Source organism: Megascapheus bottae, chromosome 3, assembly GCF_031878675.1.
Source record: "Megascapheus bottae isolate mThoBot1 chromosome 3, mThoBot2.hap1, whole genome shotgun sequence".
In the NCBI taxonomy this organism is placed as follows: Eukaryota; Metazoa; Chordata; class Mammalia; order Rodentia; family Geomyidae; genus Megascapheus; species Megascapheus bottae.
In genome coordinates, this window is record NC_143511.1 from 66,762,085 (window position 1) to 66,782,295 (window position 20,211).

The following is a 20,211-nucleotide window of genomic DNA, read 5'->3' on the forward strand; positions in this document are numbered from 1 at the left end:
TTTGCTGAACAGTAGCTCGCAGCTCCACTTCTGGTTTTCTGGTGGTTAGTTGGAGATAAGAGTCTCATGAGCTTTCCTGTCTGGGCTGGCTTTGAACCATGTTCATCAGATTTCAGCCTTATGAGTAACTGGGATTACTAGCGCCTAGCTCCCTTGTTCTTAAAAATATAGTTCCCATAACTTTTCCTTAACTTTGCTTTATTTATTTGTTGTCCATCTCTTCCACTTTAGAATATGAGCTCCTTGATGACTGTGTCTTTGGTGTCTTAGGGGCAGTAACAGGATACAATAAGCACTTCTAATACCCAATGTTTGAATCAAATCATGAGCTAATTAAGTGGCTTAGAGTTTCTGGTCACTTTGATGCAAGTGACATACTTGAATTTTTATTTTATTTTGTTTTTATTTTTTTATCTTGTCAGTCATGGGGCTTGAACTCAGGGCCTGATCACTGTCTTCAGGCTTTTCTCAAGGTTCGAGCTCTACCACTTGAGCCACAGCACCACTTCTGGCTTTTTCTATGTATGTGGTACCGAGGAATGGAACCCGGTAGTGCATGCTAGGTAAACATAACTACCACCAAGCTAAACTCATAACCCTGAATTTTTATTTTTTAGTACTAATGTCATATGCTAGTATGTCATATAAATGGTTAAACTACTACTCTGTGTGTGTGTTTGTTTGTTATGGGGCTTGACACTGACCCTGAGCTATAAAGTATTTTAATATATACTCTTAATTTTAAACCCTTTGCTTTTAATCATAGTGTGGGACAACTTGTTTCAGGTTTGTAGATTTAGGGATTTACAACCTCTTTAAGTGATTTATTTACATATGCCAAGATTTATTTGAGTGCATTTTGCTATCAGCTATGGGATGAAACTATTTGAGGTATATTATGAGTCATATTCCCCCAAATGGTGAATTTCAGAATGAGACTATTTTATTTTCTCTATTATGCCTACTTCAAATTGCTTTGAAGTTTAATGCCATAAAGATATGTGTATGTAAGAAAATACAGTTGATGTTTTTCTTTAAATATAGCATTTTTTCAACTTGGTATTTCTTTCTACAGGACTCCAAAACTTTAGCAGCAAAGGAGAAAGAAGTAAAAAAGATAACAGATGGGCTGCATAGCCTTCAAGAAGCAAGTAATAAAGATGCTGAAGCTTTGGCTGCTGCTCAGCAGCATTTCAATGCTGTTTCTGCAGGCTTGTCCAGTAATGAAGATGGAGCAGAAGCAACACTTGCTGGTCAAATGATAGCTTGTAAAAATGATATAAGTAAAGCTCAGACAGAGGCCAAACAGGTAAAGACAGACATTAAATATTGTGAGATTATCTTATTGTTGTTCTTTTTTTAAGCTTTTACCTGCTCTGGAATTGATTTAAAATATTGTCAATGAACTATTTTATTTTATTCTCCTATTCTGTACCTAATACAGAAAAAAATAAAAAATACTTAATTCTTAAATTTTGATGATAGATTGTTGAAGAATGCTATAAAATTTAAATTAGCATATTTCAGGTTACTGCTTTGTTTTATTGACGTATATTGAGGCCTTACGCTTTAACAGCAAAACAAAACTGTCGTTCCAACTGCTTTACTTACTATTTCTAGTTCTTAAACTAGACCAGTTAAATTTTTAAGGCTTGCGTATCTTAAACCAATCTGAATCCGTGGCCATTTAATTACTGGCACAGACCTCATGTAGTTGGTTACATTTTTCTATCACAGGCTCAAATGAAGTTGAAACATGCCCAACAGGAATTGAAAAATAAACAAGCAGAAGTGAAGAAGATGGATAGCGGCTACAGGAAGGATCAAGAAGCTTTAGAAGTTGTAAAAAAACTCAAAGAAAAACTTGAAACTGAAATGAGGAAATTAAATTATGAAGGTTTGACTTTAAAGACAAGATAACTTAATCTTTAGGAGGTCGTTGGTAGAAACTAACTTAAAGACAATAAATAAGAAACATTTGTTTCTAAATGCCATAAAAGTACTAATCCCTTTGATATATGTGGACAAATTTTTGATAATTTAGGTTATTTGATGGTCATGAAATGCATATTGTACATTTCTACATTAGAAGACAGTTCATATGTGGTTTCTAGAAATGAATATTATACTATTTAATATTGTATTTCTACTTCGTAATTGAATAGATACTTGAATAGTAAGCATACCTCTTTTTATTTAATACTTACCAGAAATTTATATTTGCTTCTAGGAACACTTCTGAAGAAGGGTTTCCTTATATTTTTATTAACATGGTAGAATTTTTTTAATGTGGTTTCAATTTACTTACACTTTCATCCTCAGAAAATAAGGAGGAAAACCTTTTGGAAAAGCGTAGGCAGCTGTCTCGTGATATCAATAGATTGAAAGAAAAATATGAGGCTCTCCTGGCCAGATTTCCTAATCTTGGATTTGCATACAAGTAAGAGACATAAACATTGTATTTTACTGTATTATTAACTAAAATTAAGTTCATTTTCTTTTATTGCTATTTTTTCCCCTTAAACATTTATTGGAATATTTCAAATGTTCATAGGCAGAATTCTTGTGAAAGAAAATTTTCTTCTACTTTGCAATTTTAGGGATCCAGAGAAGAACTGGAATAGAAACTGTGTGAAAGGACTTGTAGCTTCTCTTATTAAGGTGAAAGATAATTCTGCTACTACAGCTTTAGAATTAGTGGCTGGGGAACGACTCTACAATGTTGTAGTGGACACAGAGGTAAGCTGATTCTATTTAAAGTTAAAATTAGTGTTTCACTTGGAAACAGTATGCTGCTAGAAGAATTGTGTACTTTATGTATGTTTTAGGTCACTTATTTTTATAAGGTACAACTATTCAGTTACTGATGTTTTTTTATAACTTTATTCCAGAAGATTCACTTTCATGTGTAAGTTTATACTTAAATAATAAAATGATCTGAGAGTAAATGCCTGTTTGGGGTTCTTACTGGTTTTTTATGCATTGAAAGTATACACTGTTACTGTATAGTAAAATGGCTGTTATAGATGAATTTAGTAACATATCTGTCACATTGTATATGATGATTTTATACCTTTTTTGGTTGTAAAAAACAAATCTATTCCTCATGGCAAATTTTTAAAATACATAGTATAATATTAACTCTGCTTCTCATGTTATGCCTTATATTTCTAGACTTATTCATCTTATCTAACTAAAATTTAAGCTAAATATCATTGTGTCTACTTTTTTTTTTCCCCAGTCCTGGGCTTGGGCTCAGGGCCTGAGCACTTGGGTTTTCTCAAGACTAGAGTTCTACCACGTAAGCCACAGCACTACTTCTGGCTTTTTTCTATGTATGTAGTACTGAGGAGTCAGACTCAGAATGCTAGGCAAGCATTCTACCACTAGGCCAAACTCCCGGCTGGTTGTATTTACTTCATTTCTTTCCTCTCTTTGTCCCAAGTAAGCCTTTCCTGTAGAAAACTATCCGTTAGTATTGCAAAGATACTTATTAAGAGTTAAGGTTTGCTATGTAGCCCATGATCAATTAATTATTTTTGCAATGGACAAATAGTGGTAGATGCCTATATTTGAGTGTGTATGTGTCTATGTCTGGACGTGTGTGCCAGTCCAAGTACTAATCCTTGAACTTTTTTGTTGTTTTTCAAGGATAGCACTTGAGACTCACAGACTTTCCTACCCAACTTTACCTCATAGCATTATCTTCAGATCTCACGTTACTGGATAGCTAGGATTAGACAGCATCCAGTTTCTTCTGTTTGTTTTGGCTTGGTTGTTCCTTTCTTCCTATCTTTCTTCCTTTCTTCTTCTTTTTTTTCTTTTTTTGTTAAGATTCTTCATATACTTGAGATCATGCAATATTATTCTTTCTGAGTTTGTCTTTTATGTGACAGCATATTTTTCAGATTCATATTATTGTAAATGGCAGCATCTTTTTTATGACTAATAAACTATTGTATGTTTTTATAAACTCAAGGTGTTGGGTCTAGGACGCAATGAGCATTTGTTTAATTTGAGATACCTAAATTTTCACTTATATTTTAATATTCTGTATCATTAATAATTCTTTCAATTTCAAATGAATGTTTTAGGTTACTGGTAAAAAATTACTAGAGAAAGGGGAATTGAAGCGTCGTTACACTATAATTCCCCTCAATAAAATTTCAGCCCGATGTATTGCTCCAGAAACTCTGAAGATTGCTCAAAATCTTGTAAGTTTTCTTATCTTAATGATACTTTAAACTGTACCATTACTTTTAATCATAGAAAACATTAACTTTAGGGGGCAAAACCATGCAGGACCAACAAAAGTTGTTTTTTTTTTCCCAGTCCCGGGGCGTCTGACCACTTTCCCTGGGCTTTTTCAAGGCTAGGGCTCTACCACTTGAGCCACAGTACCACTTCTGGCCTTTTCTGTATCTGTGGTACTGAGGAATCGAACCCAGATCTTCATGCATGCTAGGCAAGCACTCTTACCATTAGGCCAACCTCCCAGCCCCAGCAAAAGTTTTAATTGGGGTATGTTTAAAAAAAAATTAGATAGAAAATTACTAGGGTTGCCTCCTTTCTACAGTTACATAACAAGAGAATAAAAGTATTAGAAGAGTAGAATGCTCTTTAACAACTCAAAATGACTTTAGTGTTTAAAAAATGACCTTAGATTTAGATATTCACATGACTTGAGTGGTAGTGAAAATAACTCATCTCTGAAGTTTGGGTTGAACTTTGCAGATCAATATTTGAAATACCTCTATGTCTTTTTCCTTTAATGCAGTTGGATCAAAATAAGAGACTCAGAGCTAGTTTACTTCTAATTCCATTATTGTGTTTTCATTTGTATAATTGGCAGGTGGCTGCTATAATTTATAGTTCTTCAATTTGACTATTTTAAAGTACTGTTGTATTGTCATATGTATTGGTTAGGAAAGTTAGGATAAGTGCCTAATAATTGAATGGCGGTGTTTTTGATTTTTATTTCTCTTGCTTAGAAAATCACCTTTTTGGGTAAGAAAGGCTCTTGAAGTTTATTTAGCTGTAGGTTGAGTCTCAGAGGTGGCAATTGGATTTCAAGTAACAGCAAAAATACTTGCTCTCAGATCTGTCCCCAAACCAGTGTAACAGTAGCTGCTATCTCAAAAAACAAAACAATAGTGTTATATTGAAGTGTCTTTTGTTATTTTTTTCTGCGACATCTGCTAAGTTCTGTTGATATGCTTAATTTTTCTCAAAAGATGAACAATAGACATTATAAACAAAAGTTGTAAATTGGCAGTTGGATCAAAATAAGAGATTCAGAGCTTGTTTACTTCTAATTCCATTATTGTGTTTTCATTTGTATAATTGGCAGGTGGCTGCTATAATTTATAGTTCTTAAATTTGACTAAAGTATTTACTTTAGAACAACCAAATTATTGGTACTTTAAACAGGTGGTGTTATTGTGTTGATCTGAAAATTACTGTACTTATAAGAAAGTTCTGCTTATATAGTGCATTTTAGATTGACAAACTTGACATTGGCTCCTTGACAAATTCTCATGATGCATGGTGATTCAGCAAAGTATTTTATTTAGTAATAGATCTGTGAGTGTTTAAACCTATAATTTTTTATTTATTTTTTCCAGTCCCAGGTCTTGAGCTCAGGGCCTGAGTACTGTCCTTAGGTTTTCTCAGTGCCAGAGTTCTACTACTTGAGCCACAGCACCACTTCCAGCTTTTTCTATGTATGTGGTACCCAGGAATCGAACCTAGGCCTTCATGCATGCTAGGCAAGCACTTTACCACCAGCCCAAGTTCCCAGCACCTATAATTTTCTTAAATTTCTTAAATTTACATAGCTTTCAAGTGAATTCATAAAAATTTAAATACAAAATAAATATTGCTTAAATAGCTTTTGTCATTGGTTTATGAAGTAATACTCCAAAAGTAAGGAAATAATACACACTGTGGCACATTTGTTTCCATACAGGTTGGTCCTAACAATGTTCACATAGCCCTTTCGCTGGTTGAATACAAATCTGAACTTGAGAAAGCTATGCAGTTTGTCTTTGGAACAACATTTGTTTGTGACAATATGGATAATGCCAAGAAAGTGGCCTTTGATAAAAGAATAATGACTAGAACTGTAACTCTGGGAGGAGATGTGTTTGATCCTCATGGGACATTGAGTGGAGGTCAGTTTTCTTTTCTTGTCTTTGCAATCTTGTGTTACAAATAAAATAAGTCTCTATTTCTGTCATTTTTAAAATAGGCAAAAATGGGATTGGGATTACTTATCTGACAGTTTTATTCCTCACCTTTAATTAGAACCAAGATTAGAGTTCAGGTTTTACACTTAAGGTCAAATACATAGTTACAAAGTAAGGAACACTACAGTCGCTTGTACCTATAATCCTAAATACTCATGAGGTTGAAATTTAGAGAACTACTGCTCAAAGCAGCCTAACTAGATAATATACAAAATAACCATCCAAAACAAAAATGTTATGGCTCAACTAGTTGAGTGCAAGCCTCGCATAGGCTCTGAGTTAAAATCCTAATACCACCCAAAAAGAAAATATTTTCATATCCTTAATTAGATATAAGAACTAGCTTTAATATTTGAATATCCTTCAGATGGTTGGTTGTTAGTAAAATGAGAACATATACATTATCATTAACCTAAAGAGCTACCAGTATGATAGTCAATTTTATTCATTACAGATCCATTCCTATTTATTCTTCCTGTCCTTTCAGGAAATGCTTGTCAGTGAGATATTCATAGTTGGAGATATTTGCATGCACATGCTAATCTTTTGCTAATTACAGTCACAGTACATAAAGGCTTTATATTAAGTGCATTTTTAGCCTAATTACCCACTTACTCAGGAAACCTAACTATCATATCAGTGCTGCCACTTCACCAGTCTTTAGTGAAAGCTTTTTATAAGGTGCCTTAAAGCCTTACGCAATTTTCAGGCAGTGATCAAGTTCACTCTCCTCCCTAGTAGCTGGGATTACACACAGGTGTCACTATGTTCGACTCATCTTCTTGTTTTTAATATTTGCCACATTGACATTCCAAATCTCTGTTCAGTACAGTGACCACTAACCACATGGCTCCTTATATTTACTAATTGAAATTGTTTTCTGGCTGTACTTGCTTTTTCAGGACTCAGTGATCACAAAAGGTTAATTAATAATTGTACAATGAAGATATATAGTGCATTTTTATCATTCTATAATGCCTTACACAATAAACAGTTGCCCAAATTAAAGTACAGGAGGGAATCCAAACAATCTAATTTCAGGGTTTGCTTTTAACGTGCAAGGCTGATTGTATATTGGGAACCAGAATGACTTAATGTTTCATTAGCCAATTAATGCATTCTGTATTCAAACATCAGACTCCCCAATAAACTTGATTAGGATCCGCAAGTGGAAGATAAATAGTTTTATATATCTAAAACAAGAGAAACTTTTTTAGACTTTTATGATTCAAGTGCTCTTAAAATTTTACTTAAGAAATTTCTTGTTAAAAGAGCTTTTAATGCCATTGCTAATTGACCTTGGCCACTTCCTATCAAATATAGTTTTCTTATTAATGTAAAACTTAAAGTTGTCATTGCTAGATGATGTGGTTGCTGGCTCAATATTGGGAAGTCAGTTTATTCTGCTTGCTCTGCTGTACCAAAAATTAAGCCAGGTATGATTTGGCATCAGCTTCCAAATCCTCATAAGTTACAAGTTTATTCCATAATTATACTGCATCTGTTGCAGGATAGTTGCCTCTGCTCTTGGTTTTCTCTTTCTGTAATTCAGTCTGAAGGATTAATTCCTGTCTTCCATTTCATTTTCTCATGGCAAAGGGAAAGTAAATGGTGACTTGCATGCTGCTTCCCAAAGCTTGCTTTCAGAAAATGAATACTTGCTTCCCCTTTAATTGACAAATGGGAATTGGGTTATTGAAGGATGCTCCCAATGGACAGGTCAGTGGTTACCTGCCAGTTTTTTCCTTGTCAGATAATTGTTTACAAGTGATGGAGTGATTTCCTTAGCGTCATGAGTTCTAAAGGATTTGCTAGTGAAATATTTCCTATACAGTTCTCTTACAAAAAAATGACTTACTAATATTGTTCATTAAGCATGTGGTAACATAATGTACAAGTCCTGTTTGAATTTTTCCCTATTAGGTGCTCGATCCCAGGCAGCTTCTATTTTAACTAAGTTTCAAGAGCTCAAACTTATTCAAGATGAGATGAGGACCAAGGAAAATGAGCTACATGCTTTAGAAGAAGAATTGGCTGGTCTTAAAAACACTGCTGAAAAGTAAGATTTTTTTGTTTGATTAATCAAACTATAAAAGATTTGAGAAATCTTTTACTTTCATTTAAAGAACTAGAATATTTTTGTATTCAGATATTGTGTTGTTCATAGTGTCTTTGGTTTTATTTGGAAGCATAAAAATGTAAAAAGCCTAAATAAAAGTTGCCAGTACGAGGGGATTAAGGTTTCATAATCAGTTTCTGAGTTATTGAAATTCTCTGTAGACAGAAGAGATTTCCATATAGTCAGTAGTAGCCATTGTAAGATACTATCAAAGATCATATCAAAATTCCTACTTTTAAACATCATATATACATATAAATATATATTAGTTGTTTTTACTTTCAGTAATATATACTAACCAGAGTAAATGAGCTCTTTGTGTGAGGAACATAGAGCAAGTTTTTCTGTGCTACATGGATGCTCTAAGCTTCTTAAAAAATGATACAAACGCATAAATTCCTTAGAACAATTAATACGTTCAGTGCTGTTGGGTCATTTGCTCTCCAGACTGGCTTACTGACTTCTTGTGGCACTGAAGTAAAAGACAATTGATTTTGAAAACATTAAGAATCAGCAATAACCAGTTTCCTCCATCATAGGGAAATAGCTTATTTTTCTCAAAATCTCTACTATCTACATTTTAAAAAATAACTTGAAATAGTTTTTATTTATTGTTTAGCATAGTTTGAGGCAATGATACTTGAGTGATTCTATTTAATGAGTTACGTCCTTTTTCCCTCAAGGCATGAATTTCTAGTGAGGAAGATGTCATGTCAGTTTAAATTAATTTAAAATTTTACTGTGATAGAATTAGCTAAAAACCTTCAAAAGAAACAAGATGGATTTATGGTAAATTACAAGGAATGAAAGACAGTATATTACAAATTATTAAGATCAAAATTGTTTCCTAAATGAAGTCTCACTGTCAAAAGTAGAGGACATTAGTACTAGCATTCATAAATGAAGATTGATAATTTTATAAGAAGGTTTTGGTATTTAATATGATTGGTATAATAGGTATTTTGTATGTTGAATACTGTTCATTGCATTTTAGATGCAAACCTGCAAAAAGCATTTAGAAAACTTGTTTATGCAAAGATAGTTTTTAATGTTTCATACTATTTTGTAAATAATTACTGTGTATCTTGGTTGTTTAGAGTTTATTTACATTTACCAAATCCTATTTCAACTTGGTTGGTGACTTGGAAACATTAGATGATTTTTTTTCTTTTCTTTTTAATGTTTGGAAATATTTATAGTAAATGGATAAAATTTTTTTATAAAAGTGGCTTAAAAAGTTTATAGATTTTGCTTTTAGACTTTAAAATTGCATCTTTATTATCTCTAAGTATTTGTACAAAGGAGTATTCAACAAATCAGTTTATGAGTTGGGTGTATCTTGCTTCCTCATTCTCTCCATCCTTCACCTCACTGCCCTCAGCATTCTTAATAGGATATGCACTGAATATTATGACTACATTTTTCTCTCTTCTCTCTTCATTTACCTGCTTACATTTTTCTCTCTTCTCTCTTCATTTACCTGCTTATTCCCCACACACTTTTAAAGTGCCAGTTTCCCGATGTTCATTGCGTTGGACTGTGAGTTGGTTTTTCTGAATTACATTTTAGTTCTCCCCTGCAAGTATCATACAAGTTAACATATAAGTATACACTCGCATGTATGTAACCCTGTATGTGTTTAGTTGTACATTTATAAATTCTAACTTCCAAATATGAGTGAAAGCATGGCATCCTTTGTCTCCGAATTTCTTAGAAAATGATGCAATATTGCTCTTTTTAATTGTTGAATAAAATCTCATTGTTTATATATTCTACATTTTCTTGATCTATCCTTTGAGGAGCGTCTGGGCTGTTTCTATATCTTTTTTTTTTTTTTTTTTTTTTTTTTTTGCCAGTCCTGGGCTTGAGCTCAGGGCCTGAGCACTGTCCTTGGACTTTCTCAAGGCTAGAGCTCTACCACTTGAGCCTCAGCACCACTTCAGGCTTTTTTCTATGTATGTGGTACCGAGGAATCGAACCCGGGTCTTCGTGCATGCTAGGCAAGCACTTTAACCACTAGGCCAAACTCCCGGCCCCTGTTTCTATATCTTAACTATGGTAAATAGTACAGTAGTGAACATAGTTGTACCTAGTTGTGAACATAGTTTACAATCTCCTAATTTGTAATCTTTTGGATAAATGCCCAAGAGTGGTATTGCTGAATCACAAGGTAATTTTTGTTGTTGATGTTATTTGTTGGTTTTGTTGGTCATAGAATTTGAACTATGAGCCTGGGCGCTATCCCTGAACGCTTCAGCTCAGGGCTAGCACTCTACCACTTTGAGCCATAGTAAGACTTCTTGTTTTCTGGTGGTTAATTGGAGATAAGAGTCTCAGGGACTTTTATGCCTGGGTTAGCTTTGAACGGTGATCTTCAGATCTTAGCCTCCTGAGTAGTTAGGATTATAGACATGAACCACCAGCTCCCAGCTACAAGGAAGTTTTTTATGTTTAGTTTTTTTGAGGAATCTTCAAACTGCTTTTCAGAGTGATTGGGCAGCTTACATTCCCACAATCAGTGTATTGGATTTGAACAAGTTCACATGCCTGCCAACTGTGTTATTGGGGCTCCTTCTCCTCCTTTACCAGTATCTCTCGTTCATATTCTTGATGATGGCCACTCTCCCTTGAGTGAGATGAAATCTCAGTGTTTCATTCATTTTCCTTATGACCAGAGATATTGAGCATTTCTTCATGTATTTATTGACCATTGTTACTTCTCTGAAAAGTCTTAATGTAGCTCATTTATCCATTTATTAACTAGGTTGTTGATTCTCTGAGGGTTTAGTTTCTTGAGCTCTTTGTATATTCTAGAATAATATGCCATTGTTTAACACAGCTGGCAAAGATCTTCTTTTCTGTGTGCTATCTTTTAGCATGTTACTTATATCCTTTTCTATGAAGAAACTTCTTACAGAAAGGCTATTTTATGTATACCGTGGTACTGACAACCAGTTTTCAAAGTCATAGTTACCAAGTTAATGAGCTACACTTTTATATATTGCTTTACACCTTAACCTAGACTATTTTAAAGCATAAGACAATGCAATTATTGGTATATCAATGTGTCTATGTATTATATAATACATATCATATAAGATATATAAGATCAAACACATTTATTACAGATTTACTTTAAACCTACTTATCCTTTTCTAAGATATCGGCAATTAAAACAGCAATGGGAGATGAAAACAGAAGAGGCAGATTTGTTACAAACCAAGCTCCAACAAAGCTCCTATCACAAGCAACAAGAAGAATTAGATGCTCTTAAGAAAACTATTGGTAAGACACATTCATTTTTGTAAGGTAATTGCAAATATACTATTTCTAGGTCTTAGAGTATGATCATTTCTAACTTTATAATATAGTACCACAATTTTGTCAATTTTTACCTATATTTCTACCAGTGAAAGTTCTCATTTCTAGACTCTAAAACTTTTGCAATCTTGATAGTTCTAAAGATACTTTAGTATTTTAGTTAATTTGTATGTCCTTATTACTTGAAATACTGGGATTTTCCTGTGCTATGGACCTTAGGATTTTTACATATTTTGTAAGTATCTTCTGTTAGTTTCTTGATGAGTTTTTTCCCATTGTTTTCATGCTTAGCAAATTGTATACATTACAGCTGTTTTTTTGGCTACTTGTCTTTTAACTTCATTTATACCATTTTTTTGTTACTTAAAAATTTGAATTCACAATACAATTCCATTTACAACTAGCTCCTTGACTTTAAATTTTGTTATCCTTTTTAAAAAATAGTATTGCCGTAGATAAGGTAATTTTTAATTTTGATATTTGTTTTATTTTTCCACCAAAAGATTTCTTGGATGTGCATATATGGATAAAGAGCCATGTGCTTGGTTCTTGTTCTAGAAAACAGTATTGTTATGCTACAAGTTGTGGGTGCAGTTCAGTAGTAGAGCAGAGCATGTACTTCCCGTGACATAATTTGTGTTAAACCTTTTTAAAGTAGATAAGTTATAAGTAAAGTTTATGTAATTCATAAGTAAAGTTTATGTAACTCAATTTTATATTATTAGAAATAATTTCACAAATCTTTAGATAATGCAAATATGTTCCTAAGTGTGATTTATGTTTAAAATACACCATTTCTGCCAGGCACCCGTGGCTCACACCTGTACAGGAAGCTGAGATCTGAGGATCATGATTCAAAGCCAGCCCAGGCAGGAAAGTCCATGAGGCTCTCCAATTAACCAGCAAAGAGCCGGAAGTGGTGGTGTGGCTCAAGTGGTAGAGCAACAGCCTTGAGCAAAAAGCTAAGGGACAGCGCCCAGGCCCTCAGTTCAAGCCCCAGTACCCGCCCAAAAAGAAACAAAACAACAACAAAAATTCTAGAATATGATTATCAGAATTAACAATTTTTTGAGCTCTAGCTTCTAATTTTCAGACCCATTTCTTATGAAGTCAGAGACTAAAAGGAACTCCCTAACATTTTTGCATAGGCTGAGGGACTCTCCCATCTTAACTATAATCCCAACCAGTGTGTAGGAGGAACACAGACTGGTCCCCAGCAAAGACCTGAGACACTTTCTAAAAGTAACTAAAGCTTAAATGGACTAGAGTCTTAGCTCAAGTTCAAATCCCCTTACCATCATTCAAAGAGAGGATGAATTTGTCAGCCTTTATCTATAATAGTTAATTTTGTTTCATTCAACTACTTCATAATTTAGAGGAAAGTGAAGAGACCTTAAGAAACACAGAAGAAGTCCAAAAAAAAGCAGAAGAAAAATATGAGATATTGGAGAATAAGATGAAGAATGCAGAAGCTGAAAGGGAAAGAGAACTGAAAAATGCTCAGAAAAATTTGGATTGTGCCAAAACTAAAGCAGATGCATCTAGCAAGAAAATGAAGGAAAAACAACAGGTAATAACTTTTCTTAAAATGTAACCAATGTTTTGAAATCAACAGAGTAGAAGTTAGAAAAATCATAAGTTGGCCTTGTTCATCAGTACTACTCACAAAATCTAAAAGTTAGTTGTGTCTAGTAAATAGACAACTAAGTCAAGTCTCTTAAACCCTGTATTGACCTTCATATGTGGTGGGTACAGGTTGCATAGGCTTACAGATTTTAGGAAATGAGCAGCTGCATATTGGTCAGAGCTTCTGGGATGGATTATATGGATTGGAAGCTGTGTCTTGTCAGTTGACAGTTTTGCTTCACAAGAAGTCTTTATTGTAGACTGATACTGATCTTTTGAATTGTGCAAAAACTGAAATGTGAACTTTGTGCTTCTAAGCACTAACACCATTTCTTTAACAATTCTACCTTTTCCAATTCTACCTTTTTTTTTACAGCTTTTCCCCATTTTAAGATTCACTATATTCATTTCATTATAGATGCGCATAATATTTTCAGATGAATTAGAAAGCTATTATGTATGGGGAGGAGAAAACAGTTTAAGTCCAAATTTTTTGCACATTATTTTTGTTCAATGAAACTGCTGATCTGTTACATAGAATTTTATGTTTTCTTAGTTTTAACAAAAGGATGAAGTAATTTAAATGCATAAAAATTACATGAGTGTCTTTTTAACTTACAAAAAATGAACTCCATTTCTGGAAATAAATAGCTTAAATATATGTAATTTTGGTAATTGAGTGGTTACTAAACTGTAGGATGTACTTTAATGAGAATGTTAATTTTTAGCTCTTGCATATATACTTTTGTCAGTAGTTAAAAACCTGTGTGAATACCTTTGTTTTTCTAGGAAGTTGAAGCCATTACTTTGGAGCTAGAAGAACTCAAAAGAGAACATGCATCTTATAATCAGCAGCTTGAAGCTGTAAATGAAGCTATCAAATCCTATGAAGCTCAGATTGAAGTAATGGCAGCAGAGGTAGCTAAAAATAAGGTAAGATTTGTTAATTTGGAGAGCTGAAAAATGGTTGTCTTTGAGCTCTTTCTCCTAATTTTCCTCTTTTCCCTTCTTTCCTTGAGACTGAACTTAACATTTCCTAGTCAGGTTCTCTACCACTTAACCCTAGCTCTTCTGCTTTTGTTTTTACCTTATTTCTGAAATAGTCTGATCAACTTTTTGCTGGGTTGGCTTAAGAAAATAAAAAGTTCGTTTGTGAAATGATGCATCAAGATAACTAACTTTTCAGATGGATCTTTTTACTTGTTATGAAAGCTGGAGCCAAATTTGTCATTACTGATCCAAAAAGAGTTCTAAAATAACATTAACTATTATAGTCTAATTGTAATCAGAAGACAAAAGCCAGAGTATTTGAACAGATAGTTTAAAATGGAAATGTTAGATGTTGTAGAGTAATTGCTGATGAGTAATGAAAATTCTAAATAATACAGGAAAGAAAGAAAAACAGGTGTCACCCCTAGCTATCCATGGTACACACATGGACAGAGAGATCTGGCAGAGTCCCACTTCACACACGGGGCTGAAAACAAGATTTGATTGTAGAAACTGGCCACTGGTGGTAAAGTTGTTGGGATGCCAGAAGCTGATGATAGTAAAATGCTTAAGTATATGTGACCTGCTGGGAAATAGATTCCTAGGGATGCTGGCCATTGGATAGTATCCAGACTAGAAACATGTGAAGCCCCATGCTGAGATGCCAGCTGCTAGACTCTACATATACCTTTGAGAAAAACACATCTAGGGGCTGCAAGTAAAGCCAGCCTCACAGAGTCCCTAGAGGAAGGAACATGCATTGATGAGGCTTGGTATTGTTGGAACTGACAGGAAAATGTTCCATTTTCAGAAACAGGGAAATTAATGGTAGAATTGGGGCTGAGAGGATTTCATGTGATAGAATACATTTTGTTTATTGTCTTTATTGGAGGCTGTCCCTCATGAATATTTTCTTCTCTTTTTTTTTTTCCCATCTTAAATTCTGTTCAGCTTCCTATTATTGCTGCTCCTGTTTTCCTTTTGTAATAAGAAATGTAATAACAAACTCCTTCCTTGATCTAAATACATATAAAATTAAGGGGCCAGGAGTGTGGCCTAGTGGTCCAGCATGCACAAAGACCCAGGTTCAATTCCTCAGTACCACATACACAGAAAAAGCCAGAAGTGGTACCGTAGCTCAAGTGGTAGAGCAGTAGCCTTGAGAAAGCCCAAGGTCAGTGCCCAGGCCCTGAATTCAAGCTCCAAGACTGGCAGAACAACCCAAACATATATTCATGTATGTATGTGTGTGTGTGTGTGTGTGTGTGTGTGTGTGTGTGTGTGTGTGTGTACACACATATATATATATATACACATATATATACATATATATACATATATATATACATATATATATATACATATATATATACATATACATGTATGTGTATGTATATTTTATATTTAAAACATGTCGATATTTTTATGAGAAGAGTATTCTTTCTATTATCAAAATTATAAAATGAGCTACTTAGTCTTTAAAGGTTCTTCATACAGGCTCAACATTATAAATTATTTTCTTTTACTGAGCAGATAAGCACTCTTTCTGGGAGAAGAAATTAACTGCTTACTAATTGGGTTGAGATAAACAAGATGGAAGTTCCATCCTAGTCAATTTTAGGTGATAAGTCTTCCATGTATTTTTCAACTGGTGTGTTTAAAGAAAATAGATAAGCAGTCACATCTACACTATAATATCTTACCTTCAGATAGGAGAGACTTTATAAACATTCTTTTGTCGTGTGTTTTTTAATAAAGCTAGTTTTCACTTAGTATTATTAGCATTTAATTCACTTAATATTTTTCACGTTTTTGCTGTTATTGGGAGGAGCTTTTTTTCTGAAAGAAACTAAATGAGACAAGTCTTAATATGTAGCTAGACTGTATATTTGTTGTATATTTCTCACTATGTAGTGAGCTTGAAACTACTATGTATCACAAGCTGGTTGGAATTTCCCTGCCTCAGCCTCCAGAGAGTTGAGATTACAGACATCTATCAACATACCCCAACATTTCATCAAGGCTAAAGTACCTTTAAAATCTATGATGAATGGTGAGGTTTTTATCTTGCTCCTGCAGAGTAATGACACAGTTTAGGTTTATAGTAAATCAAATCACTCTACGAATATCTAACAACCTAATGTGGAACATGGTTGCTCAAAATGATCTTGTTTCCTAAATTAATACCTAAACTTTTACTGTGGCTTATCATTTCTCAAAGAGATCTATTCTTTCTTAGTCTTTTGTCAGGTTGACCTACTTAGCTTGTTTTTGCACTTTCTGGTTTTCCTGTAACTGAAATATAATTTAAGCTAGTTTTTTCTTGATGTTCCATTTTTTTTTAATGTGTGTGATTCTGTTGTATCTTTACCAAAAGAATATTTAAGATCTAGGATATTTAATATCTAAACAAAGTGTTTAGTGCTGATAGCTGACTTAATTCTAACTGTAATTAGCGCTAAGGAGCTTAAGTAGCTCAGCTTTGGGAATCAAAACTTAATGAAAAGTCAGGGCAAAAACAATTATCTTTATACTAGAGGACATGTTTTTGCCAAAAAGAAAAAAAAAGGTTTTTTCTTTTCCTCTTTCATTTTTTGATTCTGTGTTATAACCAAATGCTGTGACCTTCTGTTGCTACTGCAAAATCCAAAGCCTTACATCTATGGAGAGAAAAAGAGCAAAGCCCATGCTATCCTTTATCCCTGATCTCTGACCTTCCTCAGTATGTCCTTTGGAAGTCTATCAGCTTTCCCTCATAACTATAGAGAATTGCTGTTTCTGGGAGGTCTCAAGGGTCAGCTTTCTACCACCTCTTTCCACCCAATAACTTCCATACATACTGCATGCAACAAAAAACTATTAATTCTAATGCGCGCATGTACCGCAATCAGATTTGAAGTATATAGAGTTAGATGACCATCTGCCTGTAATTGCATTCATGTCTTGTTTAGAAGTCTGTCTGATAAAACTTGTAGTAAAAGAATTTTTAAAAATATGTACTCTAATTCTCTCATGTATTCTCTGTTTTTTGTTTGTTTTGCTTTGTGGTTTGGGGTGTGTGTGTTAGGACTTAGTAAATAAAGCTCAAGAAGAGGTGACCAAGCAAAAAGAAGTAATAACTGCACAAGACAATATAATTAAAGATAAATATGCAGAAGTGGCAAAATATCAGGAGCAAAACAATGATTCTCAGCTTAAAATTAAAGAATTGGACCACAACATCAGCAAACATAAACGAGAAGCTGAAGATGCTGCTGCGAAGGCATGTTTGTGTTCATTTTTGTTCTTAGTAATCAAATTGTGTTTCGAGGCTGTTCAAAAAATTCTAGTAAACCGTTCAATGAAAAATGAGGTATAAGTGGCAAAACAATAGCCTAACATAATTTTCAGCTTATAACTATGTTGACTGCTCACTTTCACCAAACAGCATAAATTTATTTCCAGATATGTGCTTCTGCCTACAAAATATTTAATGTTTAATGTTGTCCCATAATATAGTTTCTTATTCCAAAATATTGAGAGAACTACCTTATATTACAAAAACTAGCCTAATTTACAAAAGGAACAGGGAGGCTTGATTGGCTTTCAAGTGTCCATGTAAAAGGTCATTACTACCATTGAAAATACATGTTTGGCCAAGCAGTTATTTTGAGTTTTTCTTATTTGCATATGAATGTGTAACATCTTGGTGCCTTTTTAAGCATTCTAAAAATACACAAATTTTAACTTCAGAGAGATCACCAAAAATATGCAAATCAGTCTCCTCAGCCTGTGAATGGACTATGGATGCCTGTTAGGTTCATTGCTTGATTAAAATACGTTTTTATGGCTTTATTATAATTATTTTATTAATATTGAGTTCCCATTAGCTTGTAGGCAGCAGTGGTGAAGTTACTGAGATAATGGCAAGACCATTGAATATTTTTTTGGTAATTGAAAATACTAATACTGGTGATTGCACAGGCTTTTATTTTGTATTAAGGGAATAGAGAGATACTTGTGAGTGTAGCTATTAAAAAAACTCAAGGATTTTTTGACAGATATTTATATGTACATAATGTATAAATGTTACTAACCAGTCACTGAAGACATAAGGATAGGTAACATGTATACACAGTTCCTTCATTGAACTTACAAGTCAGAAAGGAAGATTAGACTACAAGTTATATATGATTATTGTACTTTGGGTAAATATAAAATAAGACCACAACTATGGAATGAGTAGTTATAGACAAGTTAGGAAAGATTGAATATTTATCGTCAGATTGAGTCTTTAACAATTTCTGTAGAAGAAAGGTTTTAAGAACTATCAGTCTAGATAGTTTTATTGTAACATATGAAAACATACTTTGTCTTGATAAATGGTGCTAGTAATCGTATAAAGTCAACATCCAGGCAGGTTTTTCTCTTAGATTATAATTCTGAGAAACTTATTAGTTTTAGACTTCTAATGTATTAAATCTATAAAAATTAAAGGGAACTTAATCTGATTCTCCTGTTTTAAATGAGCATAGTTTATACTGGTCAAACAACCCCAATCTGAAAATATTCCAAAGTCTAAAACTTTCTGAGTTGTGGACATGGTACCATGTCAGAAATTTCTGACATCACATAACTAAGGTTGCACTGAAACATTGCATTACTGTCGATTTATGTGTATAAAGTATATATGTGATATAAGTAAACCTGTGTTTAGACTTGGGTCTCTTCCCCAAGATAGCTTATGTCAACATCCTAAAGTTCAGTATTGTTTGACTCCATGCATTTATAATATGGGATACTCAACTTGCACTATATAAAATTTTCTGTAAGTTGGCTTCTCCTCTGCTAATGGGAAAATCTTTTTCTATACAAAGTTTTCTTTGAGCCAGGTAAAACTATCCATCCTGGATATGAGGCTTAAATTTTAAAGTACACTGTATTGCAATTGACCTTAGTAGGCAAAAGCTGTTTAACTTGAGACATACCTCCAGCCCTTTTTTGCATTGATTATTTTTGTGGTGGGATCTCACTTTATTTCTTGGCTGGTCCAGGTTGCAGTGTTGATACTTGTACTTCCTCATGTTAGTGGCATGGCAGGTACATGCCACTACTCTTCTGAACTTCTGTGCCCAGGCTGGCTTCTTAACTATAATCCTCTGATCTCTACTTCCCAAGCAGCTATAAATGTTGACTTAAATCACCATGCTTAATTATTACAGTATTTTTTACCCCAAATATTTGATTTAAAATTACTAAATATTGAAGAATTCATTTAAAATGTTTATTTGTAATTGCCCCTATTTTCATATGTGGCTAGGTATCCAAAATGTTGAAAGATTATGACTGGATTAATTCAGAGAAACACCTCTTTGGCCAATCCAATAGTGCCTATGATTTCAAAACTAACAACCCCAAAGAAGCTGGTCAGAGACTTCAGAAGTTGCAAGACATGAAGGAGAAACTAGGAAGAAATGTCAATATGAGAGCTATGAATGTACTGACAGAAGCTGAAGAGCGGGTAAGTCAGTTCTAGGAACATCTAGCCACATGGCTGTATGTGATACCTATGCAAGTATTTCATACTGTTTCCTGATTTCCTAGGTTCTTGGTTTATAGTTGCCTATTTTTTTTTTGTATTCTATTGCTCTTGTATTGATGATTCCATTAGATTTTGCTCTTTGCTATAAACATGTTCTGTTTTCTGATTCTTGATATAAATTAAACCTCTTAATAGGTCCTGTTAATTTCTCAGTTCTGTTATTTCCTTTACTTTCCTTAAAAAGCCTTGAAAATATGTGTTTTGCTGTCTGCTACGTAACTATTGTCTTTGACTAAGGATAAAGGTTTATTTGTATTGTCTGTTTATTTAAAAGGATTTTTCTCTAAATTCTGTTCCATGCAAATAAATTTTCCTATGTAAGCATA

General features: G+C 33.6%; 1 protein-coding gene across 4 annotated transcripts in view; it reads left to right on the forward strand.

Annotated features, from left to right (window-relative positions):
* Smc2 (structural maintenance of chromosomes 2) overlaps window positions 1–20,211 on the forward strand; it is a 54,708-nt gene that overhangs the window by 9,295 nt on the left and 25,202 nt on the right. For all 4 annotated transcript variants that reach the window (XM_090330356.1, XM_090330358.1, XM_090330359.1 and 1 more), the window contains exons 10-21: window positions 1,076–1,309; window positions 1,738–1,897; window positions 2,323–2,440; window positions 2,601–2,739; window positions 4,095–4,214; window positions 5,969–6,173; window positions 8,172–8,307; window positions 11,528–11,652; window positions 13,065–13,258; window positions 14,104–14,247; window positions 17,372–17,566; window positions 19,604–19,804. In XM_090330356.1, the coding sequence (XP_090186482.1) occupies window positions 1,076–1,309; window positions 1,738–1,897; window positions 2,323–2,440; window positions 2,601–2,739; window positions 4,095–4,214; window positions 5,969–6,173; window positions 8,172–8,307; window positions 11,528–11,652; window positions 13,065–13,258; window positions 14,104–14,247; window positions 17,372–17,566; window positions 19,604–19,804 (1,971 nt within the window). The remainder of the gene's footprint in view (window positions 1–1,075; window positions 1,310–1,737; window positions 1,898–2,322; window positions 2,441–2,600; window positions 2,740–4,094; window positions 4,215–5,968; window positions 6,174–8,171; window positions 8,308–11,527; window positions 11,653–13,064; window positions 13,259–14,103; window positions 14,248–17,371; window positions 17,567–19,603; window positions 19,805–20,211) is intronic.